A 13289-nucleotide genomic window follows, 5' to 3' on the forward strand; every position below is an offset into this window, starting at 1 on the left:
CAGCTATTGAATGACCATATTAAAGCAAACCTGTTCAGTGGAAGGTTTCTAACTTTTTAATACCAATTGGTAGCTGCTGAAATATTAGTAATCTGGCAGTTGTGCAATTTTTGTATGATCTTGTAGTGATCTTTTTATTTTAAATAGACTAGTTGCCCAGCTATTTCTGTGAGTGAATACAGGCAACTGCAGTAGCACAAACCTTCCAGCATTTCTCACAATTTTCTGATACGACCAAGCCAAGGGCTGCAAACTTTTGTCATCTATTGGCTGGTTCAGACGGACGTCTGCGTGGCGTCGCGTCTGGAGGCGTTGCGGCGGCTGCGCGGTCAGGCTTTTTTTTCCCCTAGGGGAACATTAGCCGTCACTGTTGGCCGCTCCCTGGAAGCTACATGTCACTTCCAAGGGGAGCTTGAACGCTGACGAGAATCGGGACCCGAACGCCGCGTTCGGGTAAAAGCGCGCAAAAGCTCGGTGTAAACACTCCCATTCACTTGAATGGGAGCGTTTACCGCGACGTTCCAAACGCTTGCAGTAAACGCTCCGCAAGCGTCTGTCTGAACCAGCCCTAACATAGCAAACAAGTTTAAAAAAAACTAAAGAAAACAAAAGAAGTGCGTGTTCACTGGGTCATTTATGTTCCCCAAGCCTGCAATACCTTAATAATCCAGCTGGTCAAGCAACTCAGATCATTTTTAAACCAAAAACATTGTTATAGTTCTCAACTTCCATGCATTAATTAAAGGGAAGGTTCACGCAGGAGCTGTAAAAAATAGAAATCAAAATCCACTTACCTGGGGCTTCCTCCAGCCCGTGGCACTTCTGCGCCTGCGCAGTACAGCCCGGAGGACGTCGGATGACGTCAGCGCGCACAAGTGACACGCAACTTGGAGCGCAGGAGCAGCCCGACCTGGCAGCCGGCCTGGCCAGGTCGGGATCACCACCGGAGACCACCGGGAGCCTGCGGAGCGGCGGCGAGGGCACCTCCTGCCTGCCACGGGCTGGAGGAAGCCCCAGGTAAGTGGATTTTGATTTCTATTTTTTACAGCTCCTGCGTGAACCTTCCCTTTAAGGCAAGTCTATTTTCAAAATAACAGTACAGTATTCATATACTCAAATATCAGTAAACAAACTTGGTGGAAATGGTAACTTGAAAGACAGGTTATAAATTAAATACAGAAAAAAAAATTCTAATACCTCACGTAGGGTTGACTCACAAACTGCTGTGCGCAGAAACACAGAAAGCCTACATAATGCGGGTTACACTATATCAGGTGTGCCCAACCTACGGTCCGCGGGCCATTTGTGGCCCGTGAAGCCGACTTTTGTGGCCCATGGAAGTGTCCTGAGGAGAAGGATCAGGGATTGTATCATACTATGCCATAGGTTTACACAGCGTACTCGTGTTCTCCACAGCAGCGCTATGTAAATTTATGACGCAATCCCCAATCCTCCTCCTCAACATGGATTCTTGCTTTAGCTCTCATCACGTGCTCCGGCTCTCCTCTCCCAGATGCTTTGCCACTTCTCTGGCCTCTCATCTCAGGGGACAGTGTGACATCACATCCTACCAGCCGGTCAATCTGTAAAAAAAACTTTGCTCCACGCTGACCTTCACCCGTGGCAACTTACTGAGACCCCGGCTTCTGCAGAATAGTAGGCTCACACAGCCCTTGTGATCACTCAGAGAGCCTCTGCACATACACCCAGGTACCCCAGAAAATGGGCATCAAATGGTGAGTACATTGCCGTTTTCTTTCCTTTTCCAACACCATGTTAACTGTTACTAGAAAAATGTTAAAGATTTATATTTCAATTTTGTATGTGTGTGTTCCGGCCTGCAAAATGTATCTTGATCTGAAGTGCGGCCCTCGGGCCAAAAAAAAGGTTGGGCACCACTGCACTGTATTATTCGCATCAGTACTAGTAAAATTGCTGTGTGCTCTCAGTGCTTGGCAGTTCTAATGGCTGCTTGTAAATCAACCCAATATGAAATCAGTACATGTTTGAGTAATGGAATAAGATGAAATCACCGGCAGCCACACACAGCACATACATGACAAATTTCTACAATTCATCGGAAGGGGGGGGGGGTTGAGTAATTTTTCTTATTAATTTAATTTGCATCCACATCAGATTCTTGTGTGAAAATCTGCATATTTACCAATCTTTAGTAACAATCTAATTAGATTTGAAACTCACAGTCCTATGTCATGCTGTGTTGTAATATAGTGATATACAATTATGCATAGAAAACAAAATAAGTTATGAAAAGTGGGGTGAATTGGAGTTGTGCAGAGTTTTGGGTCTGAAGGCCAATTTATAAAGCTGTGGCGACTGACTATTTCTAACACTTTTGGCTTTTGCCACTTTTAAGGTTTTATAATTAAGGTGTACAAATAGATTTGTTTTGTTTAACGGACTAAGAAAATTAACGAAAACTAGTTTAATAAGGCCCGAGGCACATTGTGAGTGCTTTTCTGACGGCCAGCACTGTCTGACTCATTGACATTAAAATCGCAGCAATTCTTCGAAAAATGAAAGCATTTTTTTTTAAACCGCTTAGACAGCACTGACGGTCAAAAAAGCGCTCATAGTGTGTCTCAGGCCTAAAGTGACAACGTTTTCAGCAATTTTAAAAATGTGTCAAAGCTTTTATAATTTAATTATAAATTAAAATACATGGCTAAAATAGTATTCTATACTTAATAAGTATGTACCAATGTCTCAAACTATTCACATTAGGGCCATCTCCTGTCTATGTTTAAAAATAGAACTCCAAGCAAAACTAATCTTAGCACAAGTGTTGATGACACTCCAAAGACCACGGCAGAAGGCAGGTATTAAAATAAAAAAGAGGAGGGGGGAGGGTACTAGATCTTTTTGAAGGTTACAACACCTGCTGGCTTTTCTTATTATTGGCAGTGTAGGCAAGATAAAAGATGGAGTGTTACATAGAGCAGTGGCTAGCAAGCTCTAAGGACATACTCGTAAATGTTGCAAGTCAGGTTTTTACTCTTTTATCGTTCAATATAATATATTTTATTGATTTATGCACTTTTTGGCGGTGCTATATAGAAGGCCAATACTGTGATGTGCTCAGTTGAGTAAGAAATAAGGCACTAATTCTACATTGTATAGACCATAAAATTGTTGTTCCTAGTTTTAGGAGTGTGACCTTTTGAAATGAAAATCCAGCAGCCTGCAAGTGAAAGAAAATTATATTTACCATAGAAGTCTTGTCCCGCGATGCCATCCCAAAGTCTCTGCATTACCTGACTTCACCTGCCTATTTACTGTAGTAAATAGCTTGGCGGTTTTCTCTACAGAGAGAGAAGAGGCGGAGCCAGGCGTCGGTGATGCAGGGACATCGGGACGGCATCTCGGAACAAAATATAAATATAATTTTCTAAATATAATTTTCTTTTACTTTCAGGCTGCCGGATTTTCATTTTGACTCTGGAGGTCCTCTTTATGAATGAACAGACACTTGCATAAATTTCTCCAAATTCAACTCTACCTGTAAAAGGGATATAAACTGGTAGAAGTGTATACTGAAATGCATTTGACTTGACAGAATCTTTAGGCATGCCAGTTGTAGACTTCTCCTTCCACAGAGTTTACTTTCTTTAAGAGGGAGGGTGGGGACGGGGTTTCACCAACCAACTGCTCCAAAATATTGTTTTTATATAAATAGTAACCCAGTTAAACCCCCCCAAAAAATAACCAATGACCTTAATCTAACAGTCGATATCTATCTAGTACCTGTACAAAGCTGTACAAGAAGGCTAATTAAACCTTAAAGAAGGGGAAAAAACTATTGCTCTTTAGCATATCACACATTGTGGGCTGCATTATTCTACAGTACAGTATTCTTAGTCCTTCTTAGCATCTTTGCCTTTGCTGAGTGCAGGCAAGAAATGATTCCACACTTCAGTGTACAGCAGTGTCCCCCCAAACACAAGCAGAGTTCCCATCCAATGCCAGGTCGTAAAAGGATTCTTAAAGTATAAGATGGAAAAAATAAGACTGAGGAATTTTCGTAGAGTAACGACCAGGGTCACTGTGAGGGATGGACACTCTGTGGTAAGGATGAACACTCCTCTGATGCAGACATATCTTGGGAAATGTGTTAAGGTGCATAGAGACACATGAAAGATGAAATGATGAAAGTAAAAACCTACAGTACCTTTTCTATTATTCAAGCCACCACTCCATCTGCAAAGGCTTCAGACATTTGTCTTAAAGTAAAATGCAGTACACTTTTTTCCGTGCAGCTGTTACATAGTTATAGTTATTTAGGTTGAAAAAGACGACATACGTCCATCGAGTTCAACCAGAGAACAAAGTACAACACCAGCCTGCTCCCTCACATATTCCTGTTGATCCAGAGGAAGGCGAAAAACCCTTACAAGGCATGGTCCAATTAGCCCCAAAAGGGAAAAAAATTCCTTCCCGACTCCAGATGGCAATCAGATAAAATCCCTGGATCAACATCATTAGGCATTACCTAGTAATTGTAGCCATGGATGTCTTTCAACGCAAGGAAAGGATCTAAGCCCCCTTTAATTATATGCAGTTATAGAGTTTGCCATAACTACTTCCTGTGGCAATGCATTCCACATCTTAATCACTTACTGTAAAGAACCCTTTCCTAAATAAATGGCTAAAACGTTTTTCCTCCATGCGCAGATCATGTCCTCTAGTCCCTTGTGAAGTTCTAGGGACAGAAAGCTCATCCGCCAAGCTTCTATATTGCCCTCTGATGTATTTATACATGTTAATTAGATCTCCTCTAAGGCAACTTTTCTCTAGACTAAATAAACCTAGTTTATCTAACCTTTCTTGGTAATTGAGACCTTCCATCCCACGTATCAATTTTGTTGCTCGTCTCTGCACCTGCTCTAAAACTGCAGGTGCAGAGACTGGCAGTACGCAGATGCAGTGGCTGCGTCCACGGGAAGCATTGTTTTTAAAATAAAAAATGTTTTCTATTTGTTAGCTAGCACTAGGCTAGCTAACTATGTGCGGCAAGTCCCCCAGCAACTCTCTGTGCCCCCCCCCCCCCCCCCATAGCCGCCGGCAATATTTACCCGTCCGCAATCCCACGAGAGCCGCAGCTTCAGCAATGAGCTTCACTGTCGCTATGGCGACGATCGGACACGAGTCATGGACGTCATGCGCAGTCCCGATCCTCCCAATAGCGGAGCCTGGAGCTGTTTGGGAGGCTGCGCCATCGCGGGATCATACATGATCTAAAAGAGTCTTCTGATCTGGCCTGCCTGACTGAAACCTGGCTTTCTGAACCAGTTGGCCCCACCCTGGAGGCCGCCGTGCCAACAAACTATTCCATGATATACTGCAACAGGAAAGAATGCAGGGGTGGAGGGGTTGCACTTTGGTAGGTCCTACAGTAAGTGGTCTGATTTTTCAAAGCTGATCTAAACCAACTCGTTTGAATGCTTGGGGGTGCAACTTTCAGCTGAGAAAAACATTAACATATTGCTGATCTACCGCCCACCAGAAAAATACTCAGACTTCCTTAAGGAACTTGTAGACCTCCTATGCAACCTAACACTGGAACACCCCAGATTGATTGCTCTTGGAGACTTCAATACATGGGTAGATGACTCCTCTTCACATTTTGGAATAGAGCTACCTCGTGCCTTACATGAACTGGGCTTCCTCCAATCAATCAGCTCTGCTACTCACAGGAAAGGTGACCTTATATTCCATACTGGGCTGTCAATAGCTGTTGCCTGGTCAGACCATCACACTATCCACTTCTCCCTCTCAATACCAGCTCAATACTCAATACCCTCTCAATACCAGCTGTCAAACAGGTCAAGAATCAAATAAAATACCGCCGCTTAAAAGGGCTAACACCTCAACATATCCGAGATAACCTTCGCTTTGATGAATTGACGGACTCCAGCTTGGACCCTGATACTCTGGTGTTTAAATACAAGAAATGTGTGTCCTCCACCTTTGAGACCATTGCTCCTCTGTGCACCAAATATCTTACTCCACACCATCATGCACAGTGGTTTGACAACGCTATAAAAGAGCTGAAAAGACAAGGCCGAAAACTTGAGAGACTGTGGCGCAATTCTCAGTCCCCAGAAGACAAACATGCCTTAATCCTCCACTTGAAGAACTACCAAAAGGTAATCACGGGAAAAAAAATCATCCTTTCTATCACAAGAGATTGCAAATGCAGTTAACAAACCAGCCCAACTGTTCCGCAAAGTGGAAAAACTCTGCAACCGGGCATTTCAAAAACTTAATATCGAGTCTTCAAAGGACCTCTGTGACCAATTTGCCCATTTCTTCACAGACAAAGTCTCCGCTATAAGGTCCGCCATCCAACTTACAGCATCTGAGCCTAATATAGCGCCGAAGACCATTAGCAGAGACAACGTAACACCTTGGTCAAACTTCAAAGAAATTGATGAAGAAGTCACATCAAGCATCCTCCTTCACCTCCGCCTGACTACCTGTGACCTGGATCCTGGCCCAACACAGTTCATGTTGAACTGCCCCGACCTGTTCGTACCGGTATTCCTCAAAATTGTTAACTGTTCCTTACAATCAGGGATATTTCCTGCTTTACTGAAGGAAGCAATCATCAGGCCTCTCCTCAAAAAACCCTCCCTGGACCCAGATGCAATGACCAGCTACAGACCTGTCTCTAACCTCTCCTTTCTGGGCAAGCTAATTGAAAAAGCTGTTTACCTCCAGCTAGAAGCCAAAATCCTACAAAACAACAGTTATAACCCATTCCAGTCTGGCTTCAGGAAACACCACAGCACTGAAACTGCCCTCATCCAAATATGCAACCACCTGCTCATGGCAAGAGAGAGGAGAGTGCTCGATCCTCATACTGCTAGACCTTTCTGCAGCCCTTGATACAGTGGACCATGACATCTTGATAAACAGGCTACAGGAATACTGCGGCATTGATGGCATAGTTCTTCAGTGGTTCCAATCCTTCTTGAGTGGCAGAACCCACAAAGTGTCTATGGGACCGTTCCTGTCCACTCCTGTATCACTTAAGTATGGGGTGCCCCAGGGCTCAATCCTCTCTCCCCTGCTTTTCACGATTTACATGTTACCGCTTGGAAAACTAATCCAAAAACATGGCCTGACATACCACTGCTATGCAGACGACACCCAACTATATCTTTCCTTCAAGCCTGGTGTAACAGACCCAACTCTAACTATAAACGCCTGCTTACGTGAACTACAGCAATGGATGAATGACAACTGGCTGAAACTAAATGCAGACAAAACTGAAGTCCTTCTGATTGGAGGGCAGAGCATGATAACAAAACAACTTAACTTGTAGTCTTCATCAATGGGAACAGGAGGCACGGATCTACGCAGCTCTGATCATGTGCGTAGCCTGGGAGTTCTAATTGATGGGAATTTAAACTTCAGAACTCAAATCTCTGCTGTGGTGAAATCATCCTATTTTCACCTGAAGAACATTGCAAAAATCAAGTACCTCATCCCCCCAGAAGATCTGCCAACCTTAGTCCATGCCTTCATCACATCCCGACTGGACTACTGTAATGCGCTCTACACTGGCCTTCCAAAAAAGGTCTTGTACCGCCTACAGCTGATACAGAATACTGCTGCCAGGCTGCTAACCAACCAAACCCGTCACTGCCACATAACGCCAGTCCTGCACTCCCTTCAGTGGCTACCTATAGAATGGAGGGTCCTATTCAAGATCGGCCTACTGACATTTAAATCCCTGAATAATCTGGGCCCTGGATACATGAAAGATGTTGCACCTGCGTAGCAATCCCCGCATTCTCAGATCCACAGGTTCTAATAATCTAGTCATACCCAGAGTCCACTTGGAAACTTTTGGTCCCAGAGCCTTCCGTCATGCTGCCCCTACGTTTTGGAACTCCCTACCTCAACAGATCAGGACAGCTCCATCCCTGGCCGTGTTTAAATCCAGACTGAAAACCCACCTGTTCAGTTTGGCATTTGCAGAAATATAACTTTTGTTGTGTGAATACTTCATCCTACTACCAATTACTGAATCTGAGAGAGCCTAAGCGCTTTGAGTCCTATGGGAGAAAAGCGCTATAGAAATGTTATTATATTATTATCCCTGGGGGGTACTTATACCGGTGGCGATCAGTGGGGACCGGAGGGACTTGCCACACATAGTTAGCTAGCGAAGTGCTAGCTTAACAATATAAAACAGTTTTTATTTTTAAAAAAATCCTCCCTGGGCCATGCAATCCCCTGCGGCGGCTAGCCTGACATTGTGTCGGGCTTACCGCCAGGGAGGTTAAAGAAAGTCAGCAGCTGTTAAAATAGACTAAATAGAATGCCATTAATAAATAGGAGTGACTTTGTACTAAAAAGTTGTAGCTTTAAAAATCAATTAGTGGCCCCTTTCCCCTTGCAATACCTGCAGACAACGAGGACAACGCTCTGTAAAGGAATGTGTGGAACAATTAAAATGACTGGTCCTCCGCAAGCCGCATGGCCTCAGCAAGATAGCCACCTCACTCCTCTGATCACAAATGCTGTAATGCATGAGCATCCAATCAGAGAACGCAACTCTGCTCATTTGCACATTACATATGTGAACAGCAGAGCAAGCTGATATATCATTGACACATTCTGAAATAGGAAATAGGAACAATTGCAAAGCTACAGTTGTAGATTACCTCAACATTACAGTAAGAAACATATAGCAAACAGGTGGTTAGAGTGAAATCATAGAGGAGTGCAGGACATCTGGAAAATATCTGCAGTAAGGATACTGTGTGATGACATTCATGAAAAGATAAAACCACATCACTGGCATCTGGATTCCCACTAGAGGCACCTGGTAGGGTTCTGGAACACAATGAACAAGGACAGTTCAGCAACACTTATATAATGTTTAGGTTCATTTATAAAATGAATCACAAATATGAAGTGAGAGTGGGCGAGTGACTGGGAAACCAGCGTTCCAGCAGGATGACCGTGTGGGATAATGGTCAGTATTGTATAAAGCATGCAACATGTATGCATTTGATACACAGCACAGAGCTAATGTTCACAGACATTTCATTTGTCTAAGAGGCAAGGGGTGCTTATAGCACCCCCTATGGTGTAGAATGCCAACCTTTACTTTGCAGGTTCTCTGAACTGGTGGGAAGGTGGCAACACCAAGTAGTAATTACAATCAAAAGGTTTCCAGCAAGCAAACAAAAAGTGTGTATTAATCCATATAGGGATACCAAATTGTTGGGCTAAGGTTGGAGAGTCTCCATTCTTTCAGACAGTTACTAACAATGGGAGCCAGGTCGTTCCACTCTGGGGAAATCAGAATATTCATGGATACCTCCTTTCCCCAAATATGTGATCACAGTGGTATCATCTGGGTATCAGGCGGTACTAAGTAAACCATAAGAGCAACTGTCTCACTGTGATGCAGGGAGAGGGGGTAGAATTATTGTTAGGCTCAGGCACTGAGGGGATTTAGTTCCATTTGGACAGGAACCTTATGCATGTTTAACAGTATAAAACTGTATATATTGTACTTAGGATGACATACCAGTCTCTTGAAAAGGGTATTAAAATTAAAAATGCAAGTATACAGCATTATTGATTACTAGCTGATGGCCTAGCGTTGCCCGGGTATGTATTTGGCTGGTGTTGGCTCTGCCCACTTTTTCTAACCCTAACACACAATTACTCAATGACCTAGTTTCTGAGCGTTGTGGTCTTTAGCATCTATAATTTGCATTGAAATGAAACAAAATCTGATTCGCTATGGCCCCACCCCCTTTTCTAAATTTGAACCCCCGTCACCCAATGACCAACTGTACCAAGTTTGAGGTCTGTGAAATTAACAATGCAAGAATGGCAACAATTAAATATTCCCCTTGAAAAATCAATAGGTGAATTTTGATTGGCTTTTGTAGGCTCCACTCACTTTTCTGAATATTAATCCCAGTCGCCCAGTGCAAAATTTGAGAACCCTACCATTAACATTGTAAGAATGGCTACTTTTTGGTTATGGGGATAAAAAGTATCCTTTATGTTATTCCAGGTAATGTACTATGTGTGTGCCAAATTTCATTCAAATCCATTCAGCCATTGTTGTGTGATTGAGTAACAAACATCCAAACTTTCGCATTTATAATATTAGTGAGATGGTCCATTTTATGCACAATTAACTACAAGTATACTAATACTCTAAATTCAAGTGGGTAATATTAGTTATGGAATGGTGCATCACAGCAGGTCACATGGAAACATATCATGGAGGCTGTTGGCATGAGATATTGTACATTTATTTCCTCCCAAGCATAGCAAAATGGTGAGCCCTGCAATAAAATTGTCCCCTTGTTCCCGCTTATGAAAGTCCATTCCTACTCTATACTAGTTAAATGCATAAAAAGCCTTCAGACTTACCACTCTCCGTAAACAGGACAGCATGGTTATATATGTCAGGAGCTAGGAGGAGGAATCCTGGCAGTGGCAATGCATGCTGGCAGAAAAATCAGACAGAATGTTGACTAGTTTTACAACCTACAAGAACATGTTTATGTTTTAAAAATATAGTGACATTAATATTCTTGTTGTATAGTTATAGATTACTGACATTGCACAGTGTGACAATTCAGCCCCACGATTCCGTCTAAACGACGTTAAAAGACCGGTTGCTGGATCGTTAGAGGGTAATGTGACAGAGTGCGCCAATCCCGTCTAATCTGCTCCCGTTACCATTCGGGGAATAGTCACCTCCGATAGTTTGAAATATGGTAAACAGACTGACACTAAGGACTGGTCGCAACGCTGCCGACAATGTAATGTGACAACCACTCACCAATCCCATATTACTAGGCCACGGTTGCCATGCAGGCCTCATGCATTAGAGACTTCTGGAGGCAAATTCACTGTGTGCGCAGTAAACGGTTAGGATTGGTTGGAGGTGCCCACACATGTACAATCTGTAAAATACAAAATATTGATTTCACGCTGGATGTCAAGGACATACGGGAATGCACGCTGGGAACATATGGGAACGCATGCTGAGCCATATCTTCAGACTCCATGCTGTCAGCCGACAGCAAACATTGGCCTACTCGAATCATCATAATAAGGAAGTTACCTGCGTACTGTGGGTTCCCCATGTACTTCTAATTTGACATAACTGCGATTATTTGAATCCTGCTATGAAGCATACCTTTTTCCTGAGATTTTAATTGATTCAAGCCAATTGCGCAATAAAACTTAGCCGGGAAATTCATTACTCCTGAAGAAGTGAATATTATATGCTCCGATGTTTCACAAAACGCGTTGAGAAATTGATCGTTTACCTCGCTGTACATAAACTGTTAAATATATGGATATCTTTGTCCCAAAGAGGATTTCCATGATACTTATATAGTGGTGGACATGATATAAGGGATAATTTTCAGTTTCATGCTACCCTTATTGGGAATTATGCTTAACCTCTTGCCGACCGCGTCACGCCAGTAGGCGTGGCCGCGGCGGCAGCCCCAGGACCGCCTAACGCCAATTGGCGTAAAGTCCTGGGGCTCTGTTTTGCAGGAGATCGCGCGCAGGCTGCGCGCGCATCTCCTGCTTGGGGGGCGGAGCTCCGCCCCGCCTTCAGTCTCCGAGCGGCTATTGCCGCTCGGGAGACCGGTAGACGGCGTGATCGCCGTCTATTTACTTTGTGCAGCGCTGCGATCAGCAGCAGCGCTGCACTGGGGACAGCCGTGTGACACGGCTGTCCCCCTGGGGGACAAGAGAGCGATCGGCTCTCATAGGCAGAAGCCTATGACAGCCGATCGCCGTAATTGGCCGGCTGTGGGGAGGGAGGGAGCGAGGGAGGGAAGGGGTTTAAAGGAAGAGGGTTTTTTTTTTAAAAAAAGGCAACACAAATATTTATTTAAACAAAAATAAACATGGGGGGAGCGATCAGACCCCACCAACAGAGAGCTCTGTTGGTGGGGAGAAAAGGGGGGGGGGATCACTCGTGTGCTATGTTGTGCGGCCCTGCAGCTTGGCCTTAAAGCTGCAGTGACCCTTTAAACTAAAAATTGCCTGGTCACTAGGGGGGTTTAGCCCTGCAGTCCTCAAGAGGTTAATGTTTGTAAACTGTTTTATTATGGCTTTGCTATAATGGCTATACAGATGCTGTGTATTTGTGAATATTTTAAAACAATAATAATAATAATAAACTGATGTTTAACCACTTCAGGATTCTGCGTACGCATAAGTACGCCCCTGAATCCTGAAGCGGTTTCCATGGTGTCAGTTCACGGAGGGTGTCTCCGTGAACACCCTGCGAGCCTCCGATCGCGGCTCGCAGAGTAAATGTAAACAGGCGGGGAAGATCTTCCCCGCTGTTTACATACATACGGCGCTGCTGCGCAGCAGCGCCGTGACGGAGATCGGCGATCCCCGGCCTCTGATTGGCCGGGGATCGCCGGCATCTGATAGGCTAAAGCCTATCCTATCCGGCGCAGGACAGCTTTCCGTCCTGCGCCGCACACATGGGACCGGAGAGGGAGGGAAGGAGGCAGAGGGAGGACTAGTGCTCAGAGGGGGGCTTTGAGGAGCCCCCCCCCCCCCCCGCTAGGCACAGCAGCGCGGCGGCGATCAGACCCCCCCCAGCAGGACATCCCCCTAGTGGGGAAAAAAAAGGGGGGGGGGGAAGTCTGATCACCCTGCCTGATTTCTGATCTGTGCTGCGGGCTGAAGAGCCCCCGCAGCACAGTTCAGCCAAACCACCCGGAAGTGGTTAAATTGGTTATTGAATGATTTGGGTCAATACTTACCTATTGAGGTTGATGACAAGGTTTGTCTATATTTCATCCCCTTTAAAGGGGACCTTAACTGAGAGGGATATGGATGTTTCCTTTTAAACAATACCAGTTGCCTGGCAGTCCTGCTGATCTCTATGGCTGTAGCAGTGGCCTAATCACACACCTCAAACAAGCCTGCAGCTAATCTAGTCTGACTCCAGTCAGAGCACCTGATCTGCATGCTTGTTCAGGTGCTGTGGCTAAAAGTATTAGAGACACAGGATCAGCAGGAGAATCAGGCAACTGGTATTATTTTAAAAGGAAAAATCCATATCCTTCTCCATTTAGGTTCCCTTTAGGCTACTTGCACACCAAGACGTTGTGTTAGGTGCTACGTTAAGGTCACCTAACGTGCACCTAACGCAAGGCTTGGTGCTCTTCGATGTGGACGTCAGAGTGAGCCGCGTTGTGCAGCTCACTCTGGCGTCCGTGATGCGTACTCTTAGACGC

At 44.5% G+C, this 13289-nt stretch overlaps 1 protein-coding gene across 1 annotated transcript in view; it reads right to left on the bottom strand.

Annotated features, from left to right (window-relative positions):
- Nucleotides 1-1052: 1052 nt before the first annotated feature.
- Nucleotides 1053-13289, bottom strand: part of SLC35B4 (solute carrier family 35 member B4) — a 50492-nt gene continuing 38255 nt past the window's right edge. Inside the window, exons 8-10 of the mRNA XM_068276028.1 lie at nt 10435-10510; nt 8793-8868; nt 1053-4119 (exon numbers count right to left, since the gene is read on the bottom strand). Coding sequence (XP_068132129.1) covers nt 3876-4119; nt 8793-8868; nt 10435-10510 — 396 coding nt within the window. The 3' untranslated portion in view covers nt 1053-3875. The remainder of the gene's footprint in view (nt 4120-8792; nt 8869-10434; nt 10511-13289) is intronic.

This window comes from Hyperolius riggenbachi, chromosome 3, assembly GCF_040937935.1.
Source record: "Hyperolius riggenbachi isolate aHypRig1 chromosome 3, aHypRig1.pri, whole genome shotgun sequence".
NCBI lineage: Eukaryota > Metazoa > Chordata > Amphibia > Anura > Hyperoliidae > Hyperolius > Hyperolius riggenbachi.